General features: G+C 39.3%; 2 protein-coding genes across 2 annotated transcripts; both read left to right on the forward strand.

The window, feature by feature from the left end:
• Window positions 1-511: 511 nt before the first annotated feature.
• Window positions 512-9,009, forward strand: LOC104419877 (dynamin-related protein 3A). The gene is given in 22 exon segments (XM_010031694.3): window positions 512-831; window positions 834-1,178; window positions 1,465-1,747; window positions 1,837-1,865; window positions 1,970-2,071; window positions 2,334-2,402; window positions 2,495-2,554; window positions 3,286-3,399; window positions 3,577-3,625; window positions 3,736-3,845; window positions 4,657-4,749; window positions 4,865-4,957; window positions 5,037-5,174; window positions 5,810-5,923; window positions 6,009-6,104; window positions 6,287-6,329; window positions 6,571-6,656; window positions 6,658-6,720; window positions 6,839-6,985; window positions 7,614-7,666; window positions 7,796-7,895; window positions 8,081-9,009. Coding segments are annotated over 22 exon segments (2,508 nt in total). The 5' UTR covers window positions 512-792; the 3' UTR covers window positions 8,363-9,009.
• A 2,343-nt stretch (window positions 9,010-11,352) lies between these two features.
• LOC104420838 (probable glycosyltransferase At5g03795) lies at window positions 11,353-13,717 on the forward strand. The gene is given in 7 exon segments (XM_039302634.1): window positions 11,353-11,499; window positions 11,586-11,861; window positions 11,987-12,089; window positions 12,092-12,276; window positions 12,750-12,969; window positions 13,116-13,273; window positions 13,558-13,717. Coding segments are annotated over 7 exon segments (1,191 nt in total). The 3' UTR covers window positions 13,660-13,717.
• Window positions 13,718-17,272: the final 3,555 nt, after the last annotated feature.

Here is a 17,272-nt window from a genome sequence, read left to right on the forward strand (position 1 = left end):
TCAAAATGAAAGCTTATCCATCAGGGAAGATTTTTGCATTCATTTCCAACAACGTCGGCCATACCCCGTAACAGCAATTCACGAATCAATAGTGCTTCGTTCAAACATTACATTCCTTTTTTCCCTTGTTTGGAAAATAGCTAAATTATTAGAAGATGGGCAGGTGAGAAAATTATATAAAAAGAGGCAGATGATTATGAAGGCTTTCTTTTTTCCATCTTGACCCGATCCAGACCAAGAGATAGACATTACATATCAGATAAATCATTAAGAATATTCCCTTTCATTTTTCGAAACGCGTTGCTTGGGAAACAAGTCCAAGAAAGGTCGCGGTAACTCCAGCAAAAAAAAAAAAACCACCCGCTCAAAAAAAAAGAAAAATCAAACCTGCCAAAACCTTAAAAAAAAAAAAAAAAAAAAAAAAGCCCATCGACGAGTCCCGAAAAGGCAAGCAAAAGAGAAAAAAGAAAAGAAAAGGAAAAGGCAAGTGGGATCTTCAAAATTTCAATTCCTCCCGGATCTCCCTCAACTCAGCCCCAACTCGGCCTTCGCTCGGCTCCTGCTCGCGCGCCGCTCCTTCGCAGCAAAGAGAGAAGAGAGGAGACCCACTGAGTCGCAGCCCGAGTCCCGACATGCCCTAAAGCTCCCCAATCAATCACACGATTCTCCCTCTCTTTCTAATCACAACCAGTACATCTCTCTCTCTCTCTCTCTCTCTCTCTCTCTATCTCCTCCAACAACTGCGGCCCCAAACCCTCGCCGTCGCCGATCTGCCTCCCTCCCTCCTCCTCCATGGCCGAAGAACCGGCATCGCCGTCCCCCGCCCCGTCGCGGCGGCGGCGGCTGCTGCGGCGGCGTCGCCGCTCGGGAACTCCGTGATCCCCATAGTCAACAAGCTGCAGGACATCTTCGCGCAGCTGGGGAGCCAGTCCACCATCGAGCTCCCCCAGGTGTCGGTCGTCGGCAGCCAGAGCAGCGGCAAGTCCAGCGTCCTCGAGTCCCTCGTCGGCCGCGACTTCCTCCCCCGCGGCAGCGAAATCTGCACCCGCCGCCCCCTCGTCCTCCAGCTCCTCCAGACCAAGCGGAAGCCCGACGGCGCCGAGGAGGAGTACGGCGAGTTCCTCCACTTGCCTGGCAAGCGCTTCTACGACTTCTCCGACATTCGCCGAGAGATTCAGGTGATTCCTTCCCTTCGTCCCCGGGGTTCTGACTTTCTCTAGATTCCTGAGTTCGGGAGGGGTCGACATGGAAAATTTTGATATTGGGGTTGTTCCGGTAGGATTTCGACATGGTAGGATTACGGCGAGGTTTGGATGCTTTACTAGTTACTTGCGCTGGAACATAAGTTTTGCCACATCTTACATTGTGTTCGCGTCAAGTTTCGTGTTGTTTTTCGATGTTTGTCTGAGTCGTGAGCGGACATCGGTCTTCTCCAGTCTTTTGACCATCTCCCCTTGGTTACAGGCTGAGACAGAGAGGGAAGCGGGTGGGAATAAGGGCGTCTCGGACAAGCAGATTCGACTTAAGATTTTTTCTCCGAATGTTCTGGATATTACGCTGGTCGATTTGCCGGGGTTGACGAAAGTTCCAGTGGGTGATCAGCCCTCTGATATTGAGGCACGCATTAGAACAATGATAATGTCTTACATCAAAGTTCCGAGCTGTTTGATACTGGCAGTCACACCAGCAAATTCGGATTTAGCAAATTCTGATGCTCTTCAGATGGCTGGAATGGCTGATCCTGATGGTACATTTTATAATAGCGCATCATCAAATGCAATTCCTTTTTTGTTGTTTGGGAGGCTTTAGTCTAACCTATAATCCTTACTTACCCAGGGCATCGGACAATTGGTGTCATCACTAAGGTGTGGTGTTTGATCTATCAATGAAAGATCTGTAAATCATCTAAAATTCTCTCGGTCATATGCTTTAACATGTTTTTTCTGTCTATTTTCTTCTGTGGCTTCAGTTGGACATTATGGACAGAGGTACAGACGCACGTAATCTGTTGCTTGGAAAAGTGATCCCCCTGCGACTAGGTTATGTGGGTGTTGTGAATCGCAGCCAAGAGGTATTTGATAGCATGAAGGACATGATGAAGTCCATACTTTATGACCTGGAACAGTGAAGAGGAGCCTTGAAATTTTTTAATTATTTACTTTTCCGAGCTTTTCAGTGATATCACTATATTAAGCACACAGGATTAATTTTCATTGATACAAATTTGCTGTCGGCTCTATGATGGCATCATGACTGTATTTTTGTGTCCATATCTTGTGGCTTATGATTTTTGTGTCTGGCTAATTTGGATGTTGAACATTGACATTTGACAGGACATCATGCTTAATCGGAGTATCAAGGATGCACTTGTGGCAGAAGAAAAATTCTTCCGTAGTCGTCCGGTATGAATATGTGAACTCCTGCCTATCAGGAATTATGTATTTGTTGGAGATTTTGAGCTTTGTTCTTATACATTTCTTGGTATCCTATGCAGGTATACAATGGCCTTGCTGATCGCTGTGGTGTTCCTCAGTTGGCAAAGAAGTTGAATCAGGTAAGGAAGATTTCAGTCAAGTAGGGTAAATTTAATATCGAATACATTATTTTTTAATCCTTATCTTTAATGCCATTCTCCTTTGTGCATCAAAGTCGTCTTGCATGTTATAACTTAAGATACCTTGCATATATCATGCAATATATGTTTAGTTCGCTCGACGAGTCACGGCTAAGAATAAATTTTAGAGCTTCTTATGAATCACTCAAAGGGAAAGGGTAGCAATGTCACGGTAATAGGAGTTATGTATTGAATGTAGTTGACTCTCCTCACTCAGTACTGGTTCTTTTTAGTTTTAGCTTGTTCTTTTTGTCTCTGTTTTTTATGTATTGCTATCGCACTAGAACATTTACTCTTTTACCAACTGCATATATTACTTATAGAAGAATATAATTCATCTGAGAGAGTTGATGATACATAACCTAAATATTCTGTTTGCATAAGTTTGAGATTCTAAGATAAATTGGGATACAAAAGAAGGTTCAGATTCAAAGAAAATTTGGATAGCTGAAGAATGATGTTAAGAGGCTCTTGCTTTCCTCTGAAAATGCTTCTTCAGAAAGATAAGGCTTTAGTCATGTTCACCTTTGGGCTCTGGGCTATGGAGAAGGTTCCTGTGTAATAGAATGCAAAGGAAAAAAGGGAGTTGACTAGAGCTATGAATTTGAGATGTGTTCAGAATGCCCTTGTATTGTTAACAGATCTGATGTGCGGTCTCAACTTACTTGCAGATACTAGTACAACATATCAAGGCAGTGCTTCCGGGGCTAAAGTCTCGCATCAGCACTGCACTGGTTTCTGTTGCAAAGGAACATGCTAGCTATGGAGAAATCACTGAATCAAAGGTGTGGTTTTCGTACTTTTATTTTTTGGGAGAACCAGTTATTAGTTTTGCCAGGAACTTTGTAGGCAGAGTAATTGATTTGTGTGCTATTCTTTCCCCTGTTGTAGTCTTGGTATATATGAGTTTCGGATCAATTTTCACCATTGCCACTTTTTCCAATTTCTTTTCTGCTGAATAGGCCGGTCAGGGAGCCTTGTTACTGAACATTCTGTCCAAATACTCTGATGGTAACGTTTACTGTTTTATTTATTTATTTGGGTTTCACTACATATTTGTTTCAATTTGCTGGATTGCCTTTTTAGCTCACTGATAACTCCCAAACTATTGTTTAAAACAGCATTCTCTTCGATGGTCGAGGGAAAGAATGAAGCAATGTCTACATCTGAGCTGTCTGGTGGAGCACGCATACATTATATTTTTCAATCAATTTTTGTCAAAAGTTTAGAGGTGTGTATACTGGTTTAAATTTTTGAGAAAGACTTGTAATTACGTAGCATTTGGACTGCTTCCTTGGCTCATGACTGGTTAAGTTTAATGCCTAGTTTGAGTGTGGCTTTGCTTGCTTGTTTCTTTTGCAATTGACATCTCTTCCTGCCATATTTGTGCTGTCTTTATTTTGTTTTGCTCGATCCTTTCCTTGTAATATGTTTTTTTCTCACCAAGTCCTGGAGGCAAGCGGATGATTAGCGTGGCTCCAATTTAACTTGGTGGTTGTGGAATAATGACACTTTATCGTCTCATTTGGTACTTGGCTTTTTTTGCCTTGCGACCCTGTGGCTATGAGACATTGTCAAGTTTTATTGTAAGTTTGAGATGCATTTTTCATATGCAATGCTGCAACAGAGCAGATCTGGTTACTATCTAAATCAATAGACACTTCAGTGGTTTATTGATCTGTTTCATGGTGAAAGCATTCCTGGCTTGTGGACTTAGTCTTTAGCAATGATTATTATTAGCTCTTCAGATGAGACCCAATTCCATTGTTTTGTTAATCTTTTGGGGAACTGACCTATGTTGCCTGCGGATATGCCATGTAGAGGGTGGAAGAAACTTGCTTCATTGCATCATGGAGGTTGATGCAGAAGTAGTTTTATTTCTGTCTTTCGAGAAATGATAAATTACAAATTGTTTACTCGTTTTGTTAAAATTATATTCAGGTTCTTTCATGGGCTTCATTTTCCATCTAGCAGCATAGACAATTGGCTGACTTTCTGCCTGCTATTGACTTGTTCAATATTTTTATTCATATGTTTTATAGGAAGTGGATCCATGCGAGGACTTGACTGATGACGACATTCGGACTGCAATTCAGAATGCAACGGGTCCTAAATCGGCATTATTTGTGCCAGAAGTAGGTGTATGCATCTTCTTTTCCCTCTGAATGTTTCTTGTCAAATATGGGATGATCATGTGGTATTGCCCTTGTGATAAAATTCGCGGTGGTTAATTTGATTCGTTTCTTATAGGTACCTTTTGAAGTTCTCATTCGAAGGCAAATAGCTCGATTGTTAGATCCAAGTATTCAATGTGCCAGGTTCATATATGATGAGTTAATGAAGGTTTGTATATGTGAGATCTCCATTTTGCATCCTATAAATTATTTTGTTCAGTCCTCTAATTTTCAAGTTCTTTCTTCAGATTAGCCATCGTTGTCTCGTAAATGAATTGCAACGCTTTCCGGTTTTGCGAAAGCGTATGGATGAAGTAATAGGAAACTTTTTGCGGGAAGGTCTTGAGCCATCTGAGACTATGATAGGTCACATTATTGAGATGGAGGTATGCCAATCTCTTCATTCTTAATTTTGGATTGTCTGGTAGTAAAAGGAAAGTAGTTTTATCATGTAATCTTTCTTTCATTATCAACCATTATCCATGACATGCCTTGGAGGGCAGCAGATACAGATGCAAGTGTGGAATATCATGTGAGAGAGAGAGAGAGAGATCTTTCTCTGGCATATATTGGTAGCATTGATAAGATGCCCTTTGTTCTCCTCAATTAGAAAGTCAGAGAGAGATCTTTCTCTGGCATATATCAGTAGCATTGATAAGATGCCCCTTGTTCTCCTCAATTAGAAAGTCACAGCTCTTTTGGCCACTTGATGATATATGTGCTTGTCACCTGACACTGTCTGGTGATCACGATATAACTAAGTCCAAAAGTGGGAATAGTTACCCCATGAGTAGAGGGAGGATTATTAGCACTAGTGAGCCGTCATTTTTATTTTATGTTTCCATGGAAATTATTTTTGTGCTGTACCAGCAGTATTATTCTAAAATCATGGTTCTTTTGGTTTTCCTATACTGTTCCTCTGTGTCAGCCTTCCTATGATCATTGGTCAGGATTATTGTTTTTTGACACTTTAGTTTATTGCTATCATTTAATATTCACATAAGCTAATCCAACTTAACAGATGGACTACATAAATACTTCGCACCCAAATTTTGTTGGTGGGAGCAAAGCTGTTGAGTTAGCAATGCAACAGATCAAGTCCTCAAGGGTTTCCTTACCTCTTTCCCGGCAGAAGGTAGTTCATTGATTCTGTTCTGAATTTTTGCAATGGCGTAACCTCCATGTTTCGGAACATCCTTACCCTTTTCTTCGTTGATAAGGATGGTGTAGAAAATGATAAGGCACCGACATCTGAGAGGAGTGTGAAATCTAGAGGCATCCTTGCCAGACAAGTCAATGGAATTATACCTGATCAGGTGTGTGAATTTGAGCGTGTAAATTTCTCTTAGTTAAACTAGGGGATGAGTAAACATCATCTCGTTTTTGTGCTTGTTATAGATGTACTGGTGAAGGATTTATATCTTACTTTTTTTTATGAAAGATCACTTTTCTTTTTGTTTAATTGAGGTACTTTCTTTTTGTCTGAATGAATAAATAGGGTGTCCGGCCTGGCGCAGATGCTGAGAAAGTGGCTCCTTCTGGTAAGTCACCCTCAAAGCTACGATGGATTTGTATGTTGAATATCTAAGCGATTGTGCTAGTTATGTCATATCTTGGATCTTTCTTTTATGTGTATATTCTTTTGTGGTTTTACATTTTGCTTTTGCTTTGCTGAGGTGGAAGAGGGCTGAGCTAGTCCTTTGGAGTGTTTATAGAGATGCTAAATTATGTAATCTTATAGTGTTTATATTTGTAAAATTTATTTATGATTATGATTGTTAGGAAACACAGGTGGTTCTAGTTGGGGTATTTCTTCAATATTTGGTGGCAGCGATAGCCGTACATCTGCTAAAGAGAGTTCAACAAGCAAAGGCATATAACGAGCCTGCACAAAACATGGAGTTGGCCATGTCTATGATTCATTTGAGAGAGGTACGCCATTGATGTTGTGGTCCACGTGCTTCATCCAAATCCTTCTGGTAGTATTCATTTGCTTAATACAGTGGTAAGATTTTTGAATAGTCATTCAATGCCTGCTTGTTTGATTCAGCCCCCAACTATTTTGAGGCCATCTGAAGGCCATTCAGAGCAGGAGGCTATTGAAATTGCAGTGACGAAACTGCTGCTTAGATCATACTATGACATTGTAAGGAAGAATATTGAGGACTCTATTCCAAAAGCAATTATGCATTTCCTGGTGAGTATGTGAGATATTCATGGTTATTCCACCTTTCTATGTCCTTCTCGTACCTAAGAATTTTACTATTTGGACAATTGGGTTTAGAATGACTTGAGAAATTTTCTGTGAAATTTTGTGTGAATGCTTGGACATTCAAAATAATAGGTGTAAACTTTGTATGATGTCCCTTGATTAAATGCAGTTTGCTTATTCTCTTACAAAATATAGATGAGTTCCAGTATTTAAAATTTCTTTCCTTTTTGTCATGTGCCTGTCCAGTTGGAAGCTTGAACTGGACGATCAAGTGAAAGTCAGTTTACCCAATTAAGTATTTGGACTGGAATTAGATAAAATGTTTAGCTTTGTTGTGAACGTGAACCACTTTTCTGAGAGGCATTTGTCTGTGCTGTGACTCTTGTATGCTGCCTGCTATTGTGCTTTTTGTAGCTCAAGGCAATCCATGTTTGTTGTCTATTATGCCATATTGCCTTGTCATTATTAGGGTGACTCATGACCAGTTTTAACTCTTTATTAATCTTTAATGTTGTCTCTGAACTGATACTTTCCAACACTGACTGTAATTCAAAACCATATAAAACAAGCTGATATGGACTCCACGTTTGTTTATTCTGTCTCTCTCTGACAGGTGAATCATACGAAACGAGAGCTGCACAATGTTTTTATCAAAAAGCTTTACAGGTAGGTCTATATTCACTCTCATTGTCAAATTTTTTGAGTTCAATTTCCACTGTTGCTAATTTTTTCTTGTTATCCAGTTAGTTCTCCTGTCTTTTGAGTACTAATTCTGCAAGTATTGATTGTGAACAGAGAAAACCTGTTTGAAGAGATGTTACAAGAACCTGATGAAATAGCGATGAAGAGAAAGCGCACTCGAGAAACCCTCCGAGTTCTTCAGCAAGCTTTTCGGGTGAGTTTTTCTGAACTTCTCGTCACTGAAGGCATAGAAAGAGAAGAACGAAAATAATAGAAGTGATGATTCTTGTTTAGAGACACCTTATATCATGCATGCTCAGTGGGAGAGAGAAAGGCTGTCTTGCATGACATATTTAAAATTTTAGCTCAATGACTAATTTTTGGCATCTTCTGTGGTAGACATTGGATGAATTGCCATTGGAAGCTGAAACGGTCGAGAAAGGTTACAGTTTGGGTGCTGATCGAACTGGGTTACCAAAGATTCATGGGTTACCAACTTCTTCGATGTACACGAGCAGTGGCAGTTTTGGTGATTCTTTTGGGGGGGCTTCCCCGAACAATCCAAAAAGTCGAAAGTCATCCCACTCTGGAGAGCTGCAGTCACCCTTTTATGCTAATGCAGATTCTAATGGGAGTGGACGCCCTCACATGCCCAGTCTTTATCCGACGCTTGACATGTGAAACATAGGGTTATTTCATCACTGTCCAGGGCTGCATGGTTTTCCTTTCTCTGTCATTGTCGCACAAGAGCTTTACAACTCTGGGGCTGTGGCTCAAATGGTAACCCATATATCCTCAGTGCACAGGCACAAGTCATGAATGGGGCGCATATCTTCTATTGATCTACAAAGTAGCATTATAGTTGCATTTTTTTTGGAAGCTCCTAAAATTACTAATAGGGAGCTAATGATTCTTTTCTTGTTTCGTTTTCTGGAAGGCAGCTTCTTTTGATATGTAATTTTGGTGGAGAAAATCTCTTTCTGAGATTGATGGAGGAATCCTTACTGAGATTCTCTTTGATAATCGGCAGGCAATGGAACCGGAAAAAGCACCAGCACTGTCTCATAATCGTTGAGAGATTCCCTCAAGTTTATGTTGTGTTCCTTAATATCTAGCTGAGAGTCCGATATGATCTATTAGGAATGACATGTGTGTCGTCTTTTCCATAGATTTGTTTGAGATTTTGTGGTTTGTTTATGCACAACTGTGATCTTGGTTGTGCAGAATTCAATGTACTGAATAAATAAGATGCTAAATGCCGATGTACAGCAGCTCATTTGATGCTCAAAAGTTATTGTGATCGGAAAATATGGCGTGGTTTGTTTCAATTTTTGACTTAGTTAATCATGTGGTGCCCTCTGAGGGGAGTTGCTTTCAAGATATTTCTTCTCTTCTTCAGGGCGGATCACTTAAAACGTTTTTGAGAAATCGTGGCGCATGAAATTCCAAGGGTTCTCTTGGTGGTTCTCTCTTATGAGCCAACTGGACCACATTCAAGGACCATTATAATTAGACCAAAAAATAAAAATAAAATAAGGACCATTATATGGGCACATGACCGACTTTCTTTCCGGTTTTCGAAGACCTGTCCATCTTATGCCCGCGGGGGTGGCATTTCGTCTTTCGTCATTTCATTGGCTAAATAGACCACGTTCAGGGGTTCTTGAGTGCGGGACACCTTGAAGTGCATAACTTTCAAGACGCCGACACTTAGTCTTGCCCATAACTTTAAAATGGTGCACACTTAAGTGCTGAATCGTCGGAGTAAAATGGGACACTTAAGTGCCACTCCGGCGAAAATCCGGCAAATGGGCGACGTGGCGACTTTCCATGAAGCTCGGCCCCAAACGGCGTCGTTTTGCGGCGCGTGGCGGAGAAATGCAAAACGACGCTTGTGGATTTCGGCGTGCCTACGTGTAAATAATAGTATATAAATTAATTAAATTAGATTTAAAATATTCAAAAATTTAAAAAAAATAAGAAAAATTTAAAAAATTAAGAAAAATTTTAAAAATTAAGAAAAAATTTAAAAATTAAGAAAAATTTTAAAAATGTTAAAATTTTTAAAATTTTAAAAAAAGAAAAATTTAAAAAATTAAAAAAATTTAAAAATTTTAAAAATTTAAAAAAAATTTAAAAATTTTAAAAATTTAAAAATTTTAAAAAATTTAAAAATTTTAAAAAATTAAGAAAATTTTAAAAAATTAAGAAAATTTTAAAAAATTTAAAAAATTAAGAAAATTTTAATTTTTTTAAATTAAGAAAATTTTAATTTTTTTTTTAATTTAAGAAAATTTTAAAATTTTTAAAAATTAAGAAAATTTTTAAAAAATTAAAATTAAAAAAATTATAAAAAAGTGGGGAGTGGGAGGCCGAATGGGGCGGCTCCTTGCCACCACCACCGGCTCCCTCCCCGCCGCCACCTCCGCCGCCGCCGCCTCCCCCCTCTTTTTTAATTTTTAAATTTTTTTAAATTTTCTTATTATTAATTTTTAAATTTTTTAAATTTTTAAAATTAAAATTTTTAAATTTTATTATTTTCTTAAAATTTTTAAATTTTAAAAAAAAAATTTTAAAATTTTTTTTAAATTTTTTAAATTTTTAAATTTTCTTTTTTTTTTTTTTAAATTTTTTTTAATTTTTTAATTTTTTAAAATTAAAATTTTTAAAATTTTCTTTTTTAAAAATTTTTAAAAATTTTCTTATTTTTTAAAATTTTTTAATTTTTTAAAATTAAAATTTTTAAAATTTTCTTTTTTTAAAAAATTTTTAAAATTTTTAAAATTAAAATTTTCAAATTTTCTTATTTTTAAATTTTTTTAATTTTTAAAATTTTTAAAATTAAAAATTTTAATTTTTTTTAATTTTTTTAATTTTTATCTTTGATTTGGAGCTGAGCCCACATAGGCAAAAAATAATAAGAAAAAATTCACACGTAGGATTTTAAGAAGGTCGCCGGAGGTGGATAAGTGTCCACTCGAAAAAAAAAAAGTGAGCGACTTAAGTGTACGGATTTTGAAGTTATGGCGCTTAAGTGTCGTGCCTTAGGTTATGGACTTTGTGGTGTCTTCTCTTAGGGGTTTTGTCTGGTATTTCTCCAATGCGTTCAACTCGGGAACGAAGCTGAGAAATTTATTCATGATGCTACGATGATATTCACATATTAAATTTAAATAAAATTTAATGATCATGTAAGCAAGGTTTTCGAATCATTAAATATATAGTAAGGTCAATGAAGGATAGCTAAATCACGATGAGAGGAGCCCCGGCTTCAACGCTAGAATTATTTTTATTGATGAACGAATTAATGTGATGTCGGACCATAGTGATTTCACTTGCGGAATCTGTAAATTGAGCAGCTAGTGCTAAATTTCCCGCAGCACCATCAACGGTGGTCGAAGGTAGATGCACATCGTACGATTGTTATTCTGTGCTTATTCCACGTCATCGATAACAAACATAAAGAAACGAACTCAAGAATCAAGGCGTAGAAACTGAACTTAACCAACTCCCTTTCCATTCAACTGTCAAAACAGATTATGCTCATCGTCCACTCCATATTTCAAGTCAAACTCCACAGCTTCGAATCATAAACCACACACTTCCCCGGGGAAATTATCGGCGGAGCTCAAAGCCGTGTATCGCACAGTACTTTCTTCGAGAGAGTGATGATGAGACCATCTGCAGCGACCCGGCCGCGGATCAGGCTTCCTGGTGGCGGCTGCTTCTTCAGTTCCATAGCGGTGCTTGGCCTCTTGGTCATGTACCAAAACATCCGGTTCCTCTCCGTCAGGCTCTCCTCATATCCTTCGGATACGGTAAGCTTTCGCTCTTCCTCTGTGCGCGCGCGCGCCCGCGTGTGTGAGTGTTCTCCTTGTTGTTGAATCCAGTTTGCTCCGATTAGGTGAAGGCCGCTGTGGGAGGAGAAGACGATATGGATCCGTCTTCTGGAGTTTACCATTCACGGAAGGTGTTCAAGATGAACTACGAAGAGATGGAGAGGAAGCTGAGGGTCTTTGTGTACCCAGGTGGGCACCGCACTCCGCAAAGGCTCACCGGCAAGTACGCAAGCGAAGGGTTCTTCTTCAAGAACATTCGTGAAAGCCAGTTTGTCACGCTCAATCCTGACAAGGCTCACCTCTTCTTTCTTCCCGTTTCTTGCCATAAGCTGCGAGGCCAGGTCTCCTTCCTTTCTGTTCTTTTTATTTCTTTCTTGCGTTCTAAGCAAACTGAATTTGCTCGCATCTCACCGAAAGCAAACTTCTCTCTCGGACTCTGATGTTCTGAGCTCTGCCTTGTGTGCAGGGAGTATCCTGGGAAGGCATAACCAATGGGATCCGAAATTATGTTCGGGCTCTGATGCTCAGATACCCTTACTGGAACAGAACACTTGGTGCGGATCACTTCTTTTGACTTGCCATGACATTGGCTTGAGAGCGACAGAAGGCGTTCCACTTCTTGTAAAGAACTCGATTCGTGTCGTGTGCTCTTCGAGTTATAACAATGGATTTATTCCACACAAAGATGTCGCCCTTCCTCAAGTGAGGCTGCCATTTTCTTATCCTGCTGGCGGAAATGATGTGAACACCAGGCATGTATCGAATAGCTTAGTTCATTTCATGTCCCTCCTGGAAGAAACTATATGATGAAATAGATGGATGGATGGTAGAACAGAGGCCATAGATCTCACGTGACATAATCTTCTTGATTTAGTGTAAATAAACCAAAGGAAATGCCATTTGCTCCTTTGGTTTGATGCGAATGTTGTGTATTTGGTGCCACTGCTTTCTAAAACAAAATGTATGAGGATCTGTCACTCACTGCCGATTTTGAAACCTCACTCATGCTTGATCAAGCTTTTGAAGCTGTGATCGTCTGAATTTCACGAGCCACTTAAATGCTTAATAGTATGGTATCGAGTCAGTTAATTCCTTTCTGTTTTTAGTGTGGGATCAAAACATCAGAAATGAGGAATACTCGAGTACCATTGTGGACTTGCGTTATGCTAGTGAGGATTATGGTCCTCAACTCACTTCTGTTATAACTAACTTGCTTGGATGCCAGAAAGACGCTTGGTTTCTGGGCTGGACGAACTGATTCCAACATAAGATCTGCGTTAACGACTGTATGGAAAGGTGATGCTGAACTTGATATCCAAAACAGCCGAAAGAATGGAACTTCGGTGAAACATAACAAGTTTTATGGGGCTAAATTCTGCATTTGCCCTGGAAAGTCAGAAGTCAATAGTCCATGGATAGCAGATTCAATCCGTTATGGATGTGTTCCAGGTAATACTACTCTGTCTATATTTTATGCTGTTTGTGGCAAGGACGCTATTAGTTCATATCCCCATTCTTAAGCTGTTATATGGGCCCTTGACGATGGCAGCCCCGACATCTGCTTTTCTAATTGGTAAATTTCTGTTGTTTGGCAGTGATTATGTCTGACTACTATGACTTGCCTTTCAATGATATCCTGGACTGGCGAAAATTCTCTGTCATACTTAAGGAGAGTGATGTCCATCGGCTGAAGCACATTCTTCAGAACATTTCAGATGCAGAATTCGTGGCATTGCATCAGAACTTAGTTAAGGTAAAAGCAGTCCCTCTAACACTTCATGCAGTGCCATGCTTGTCCTGACTTCAGCTTTCAACAATATTGATGAATCAAGTGGGGAAGCCAAATGTGAACCGTGGCTCTAGTTGATTAGCTGATGACTTTGCTTTAGTAAAATAAAGAAAAAGAACAAGAAACTAAAGTCTAATCCTGGAAGAAAATTAACCATTTTTATGTTCTCTGAGATCTTCTCAGTAACTTCCTTTTGCATGGGTTAGTTATCTCATTCCTTCTTTTATTTCACATGTTTGGTAAAGCAGGTCCAGAGACACTTCATGTGGAATACACCTCCGAAACGTTATGATGCATTTCATTTGGTCATGTATGAAGTATGGCTTCGCCATCACGTCATCAAGTATTGATTTGTCCTCATCCATTTCAACTTTACTTCTGTACATGATGACATTCTTCCACCACAGCCCTGCCTAGGATCCTTTTGGCACATTTTTTGAACCAAAGCGCGTGTATAGCATTGTAATTGATCTAATTGCTCCTTTGAAGCTCCTGATTAGAATATTTTGGAACGATGAGGATTATGTACAGTTGGCAATGCCATACTTTGCAGTCTACAATGCTTTATGACAGTAGCATTCGTGTACTCTCAGAGGACTCCTTGTTATGCATCCATTCTTTGTTTTGCATCTGTGAGCTCTTTGGTTCCATTTCACAGATACGTGTTTGAGAGGTAATGGATTGTGAACGTTAAGTTTCTCGGATGGACGGATAATACCTTTGTTTTCCTTATACATTTGGACATTCTGTGTGGACTTCTGGAACTGATACGTTTTTGAGAGGTAATGGGTTGTGAATGGTAAGTTTCTCGGATGGACGCATAGTACCTTCGTATTCCTTATACATTTGGACATTCTGTGTGGACTTCTGGCTACCAACCAAGTGTTACAAAACAACGGCATAGACAGACATAGATAAACAGCTAAATCGCTGATCACAGGCGCTTTCCTGCAATATTTTCAAATAATGGGATGAGCAATGGACCAACTTCTATATATAGCCTTCCTTAGGGAATAGAGAAACAAGGCAAGAGTGCAAGCTCATATTTTCCTTTGAAAAAATTACTCCTATCCAGCTTTTGCTTCCCCTGCTCTTGGCAGTTGCTCTTGAACCAGTTGGAGCAATCCGAGTTGCTCTTATTAGCTCCACTGCAAGAATCCAATATAAATTCACCTTTGGCAATCTCTCTTATGACGGTTATTGCCAGTTCAAGTTATATTGGCAATAATTATGCCTTGAGTGTTCTTTTGCTCACCTCTGAGTTCGTTTTGAAAACCTTCAATAAAAAATTAGGTGAGGGAAAAGGTTACATGGAAGTGATACTATTTTATGAAAGCTTTGCTGATGATGGAATTGGGAGCTATCCTCTTGCTGTTGCCAGCACGATAGGCAACAAGATCACTTAAACTCTGACTATCTACTATGGTACAAGGATGACATCCAAGCAGAGTTCACTGGAATTCTTTATCACAAGAGTACGCAAGTGTGGCAGTGGAATGGAAATGGTATGGCCCCAAGCGGCCTTATTACTGGCATTGCAGATTACATGAGGCGGAAGGCCGGCTGGCCATCCAAAAGCTGGCCTAAGAGAGGATTAGGCCTGTGATGGGATGAAGGCTATGCAATCACCGCGTACTTTCTCAAGCATTGTGATGGCGTTAGAGATGGATTTGTCACTGATCTGAATGCCATGATGAAATACACAGAGCGATGGTTTCTTTGTGCCGCTGCTTGGGAAGAGTGTGTATGAACTGTGGAATGACTCTAAGTTGGCATATGCGAGCTATGCCCCAGCAACAGCACCTGCCACAGCACAGGCATCATCACCTGCTGCTGCGCCTCCATATCCAGCATACTAATGGATTCAGAATCTATTGCATTTGAGAAGTCCATTTCTGATTTGTTTTATGTGTGATCACAAATTACAGGTTCTGTCATGTCAGAGTACTTGGTTATGTACTGTGTTGCAATTGTGAGAGAGAGATTTCCACTTCCAGATCCAGAATGAACTTTCATATTCAATGAAGAGTCATGTACCTTCACAAGCTGAAGTTGTGCTTCTCTTTTTTCTCCCTTCTAATTTGGCAATGCCACAAAAAGGTCTCTCTTAAAGTAAATAATGACATTCATCAACAAAAAAATCCATTTCAAAAGTTTACATATGTAAATCTTCAAACTTAAATGAGGTGCGTGGCCACTTCTACAGCATCCAATCTTGCCTTCTGCTTTCCTCATTCCTTGGACTTAAAAATAATTCGCAAGACAACTTCTCAGAGCACCTTAACCACACAAAACAAGAACTATCCTGTTCTCTTTAGCTTCAGAAACTAGACGGGTCAATCAATATGTGAAAAGCTACAGAATATAAGGTCACTTGGTTATTTTATAACGATGAAATCTAATGCCATCACAATAAAAAGAAAACAGTCCAAAATGTGACACTGATTTAAATTCCAAATGGAATTCCCAAAAACTTGGAATCTATCAAAAAAGATTTCTCATTGATTCGTGAGGGGATAAGTCACCCTCGCTGATCATGTTACAGTCTCCATTGAAACTGCTTGAAGTAAATTTTTCTAGAGCACGTGCAACCTTCACAAAATTTTTTATAAAAGAAGCTCCGTCTTTTACAGCTGGACAGATGTCTGAGTTAATCCACAGATTCGATATAAATCTTCGCTTGGATATGATTTCCATAGGTTGCAAACAATCACGAGAGGACAAACTCGGAGCAAGTGTGAAGGGTGGATTGGATCTGACAAAATTAATTTTGGAAAGTTCGTCTGTTTCATGGCCTGCAATTTATATCCGGTCCCTTCGTTCTGACATCAGAGCCTGAATTATTATATTGGTTGTATCATCTGAAACTAAAAGGAGGTTCATCACTTTCCAATTTTTTCTTTAAAAAATTTCTCTTCAGTTTTGGAGGATCCCTTTGAATTTTCTTCAGTCTACCCGGGTATTGACGTAGGTAGTTTTCTGCTGCTGCAATCCACATGGTGATTTCTCAGTGCCTTGTTTCTTTTCAAGAAATTGTTGCCAATACAACATCAAATAGTGTTTTTTTTTTTTTTTTTTTTGCTGCATTTATATGTTTATATCGAATGCCATAATAAGGCAAGAATAATTATATGCCCCTGAAAGTTACTGATGGAATTGATCTCAAAATAGACATCTAATAATTGACTGGTTTCTCTTTGTTACTAAGGTTGCGGCCTCTATCAACCAAACATGAAAAGGAAGATGACAATTTGTAAGACCATTCGGTTTAGCAAACTTTGCAGGCATCGTTGAGTTTTTCTGTGAACCCAATGATCTGCATTTGTGAATTCTACAACCAAATTTTTGTGCAGGGTCATCTATATAAGCAACCATGCAGAAAGATGTGTGAGATCAAGCCATACAAAGCCAGAATTTCAACTTTCTAGGCCAAAATGTTTTCGATACAACTCTTCCTTGTCCTCCTCTTGGTGGTTTCTCTTGAACCAATATAGTTGACCCGATATGATTCCTCCAAAAATAGAGACACTTCTCGCACCAGTGAGACTGGAGTTGAGGACTCTATAAGTCCTGGAGCACTGATTCCGGCATTGGGGTTTGAAGTCACTGACAAAAGCACTGGGAACAGCAGGTTCAAGATCGAAATCGGTTGGACTTATGCTCTCCAGGAGCTCGAGCTTGCCTCTGACTTCGTATTGAAATTTTTCAACTGAAAACCAGCCAAGGGAAGGGGCTACATGGGAGTAAGCTTAGTTATTGAGAGCTTTGCAACATATGGCATTCGGAGCTATCCTGATGCAGTAGCCAGCACCACCGGGGACAACATTTACATAAACTCAGACTACATTCAGAATTACGACGGTGCATTACGCCCTGAATTTACTGGGGTCCTCTACCACGATAGCACGCATGTTTGGCAATGGAATGTAAATGGCATGGCTTTAAGTAGCCTAATTAATGGTA

Source organism: Eucalyptus grandis, chromosome 9, assembly GCF_016545825.1.
Source record: "Eucalyptus grandis isolate ANBG69807.140 chromosome 9, ASM1654582v1, whole genome shotgun sequence".
Classification (NCBI taxonomy): domain Eukaryota; kingdom Viridiplantae; phylum Streptophyta; class Magnoliopsida; order Myrtales; family Myrtaceae; genus Eucalyptus; species Eucalyptus grandis.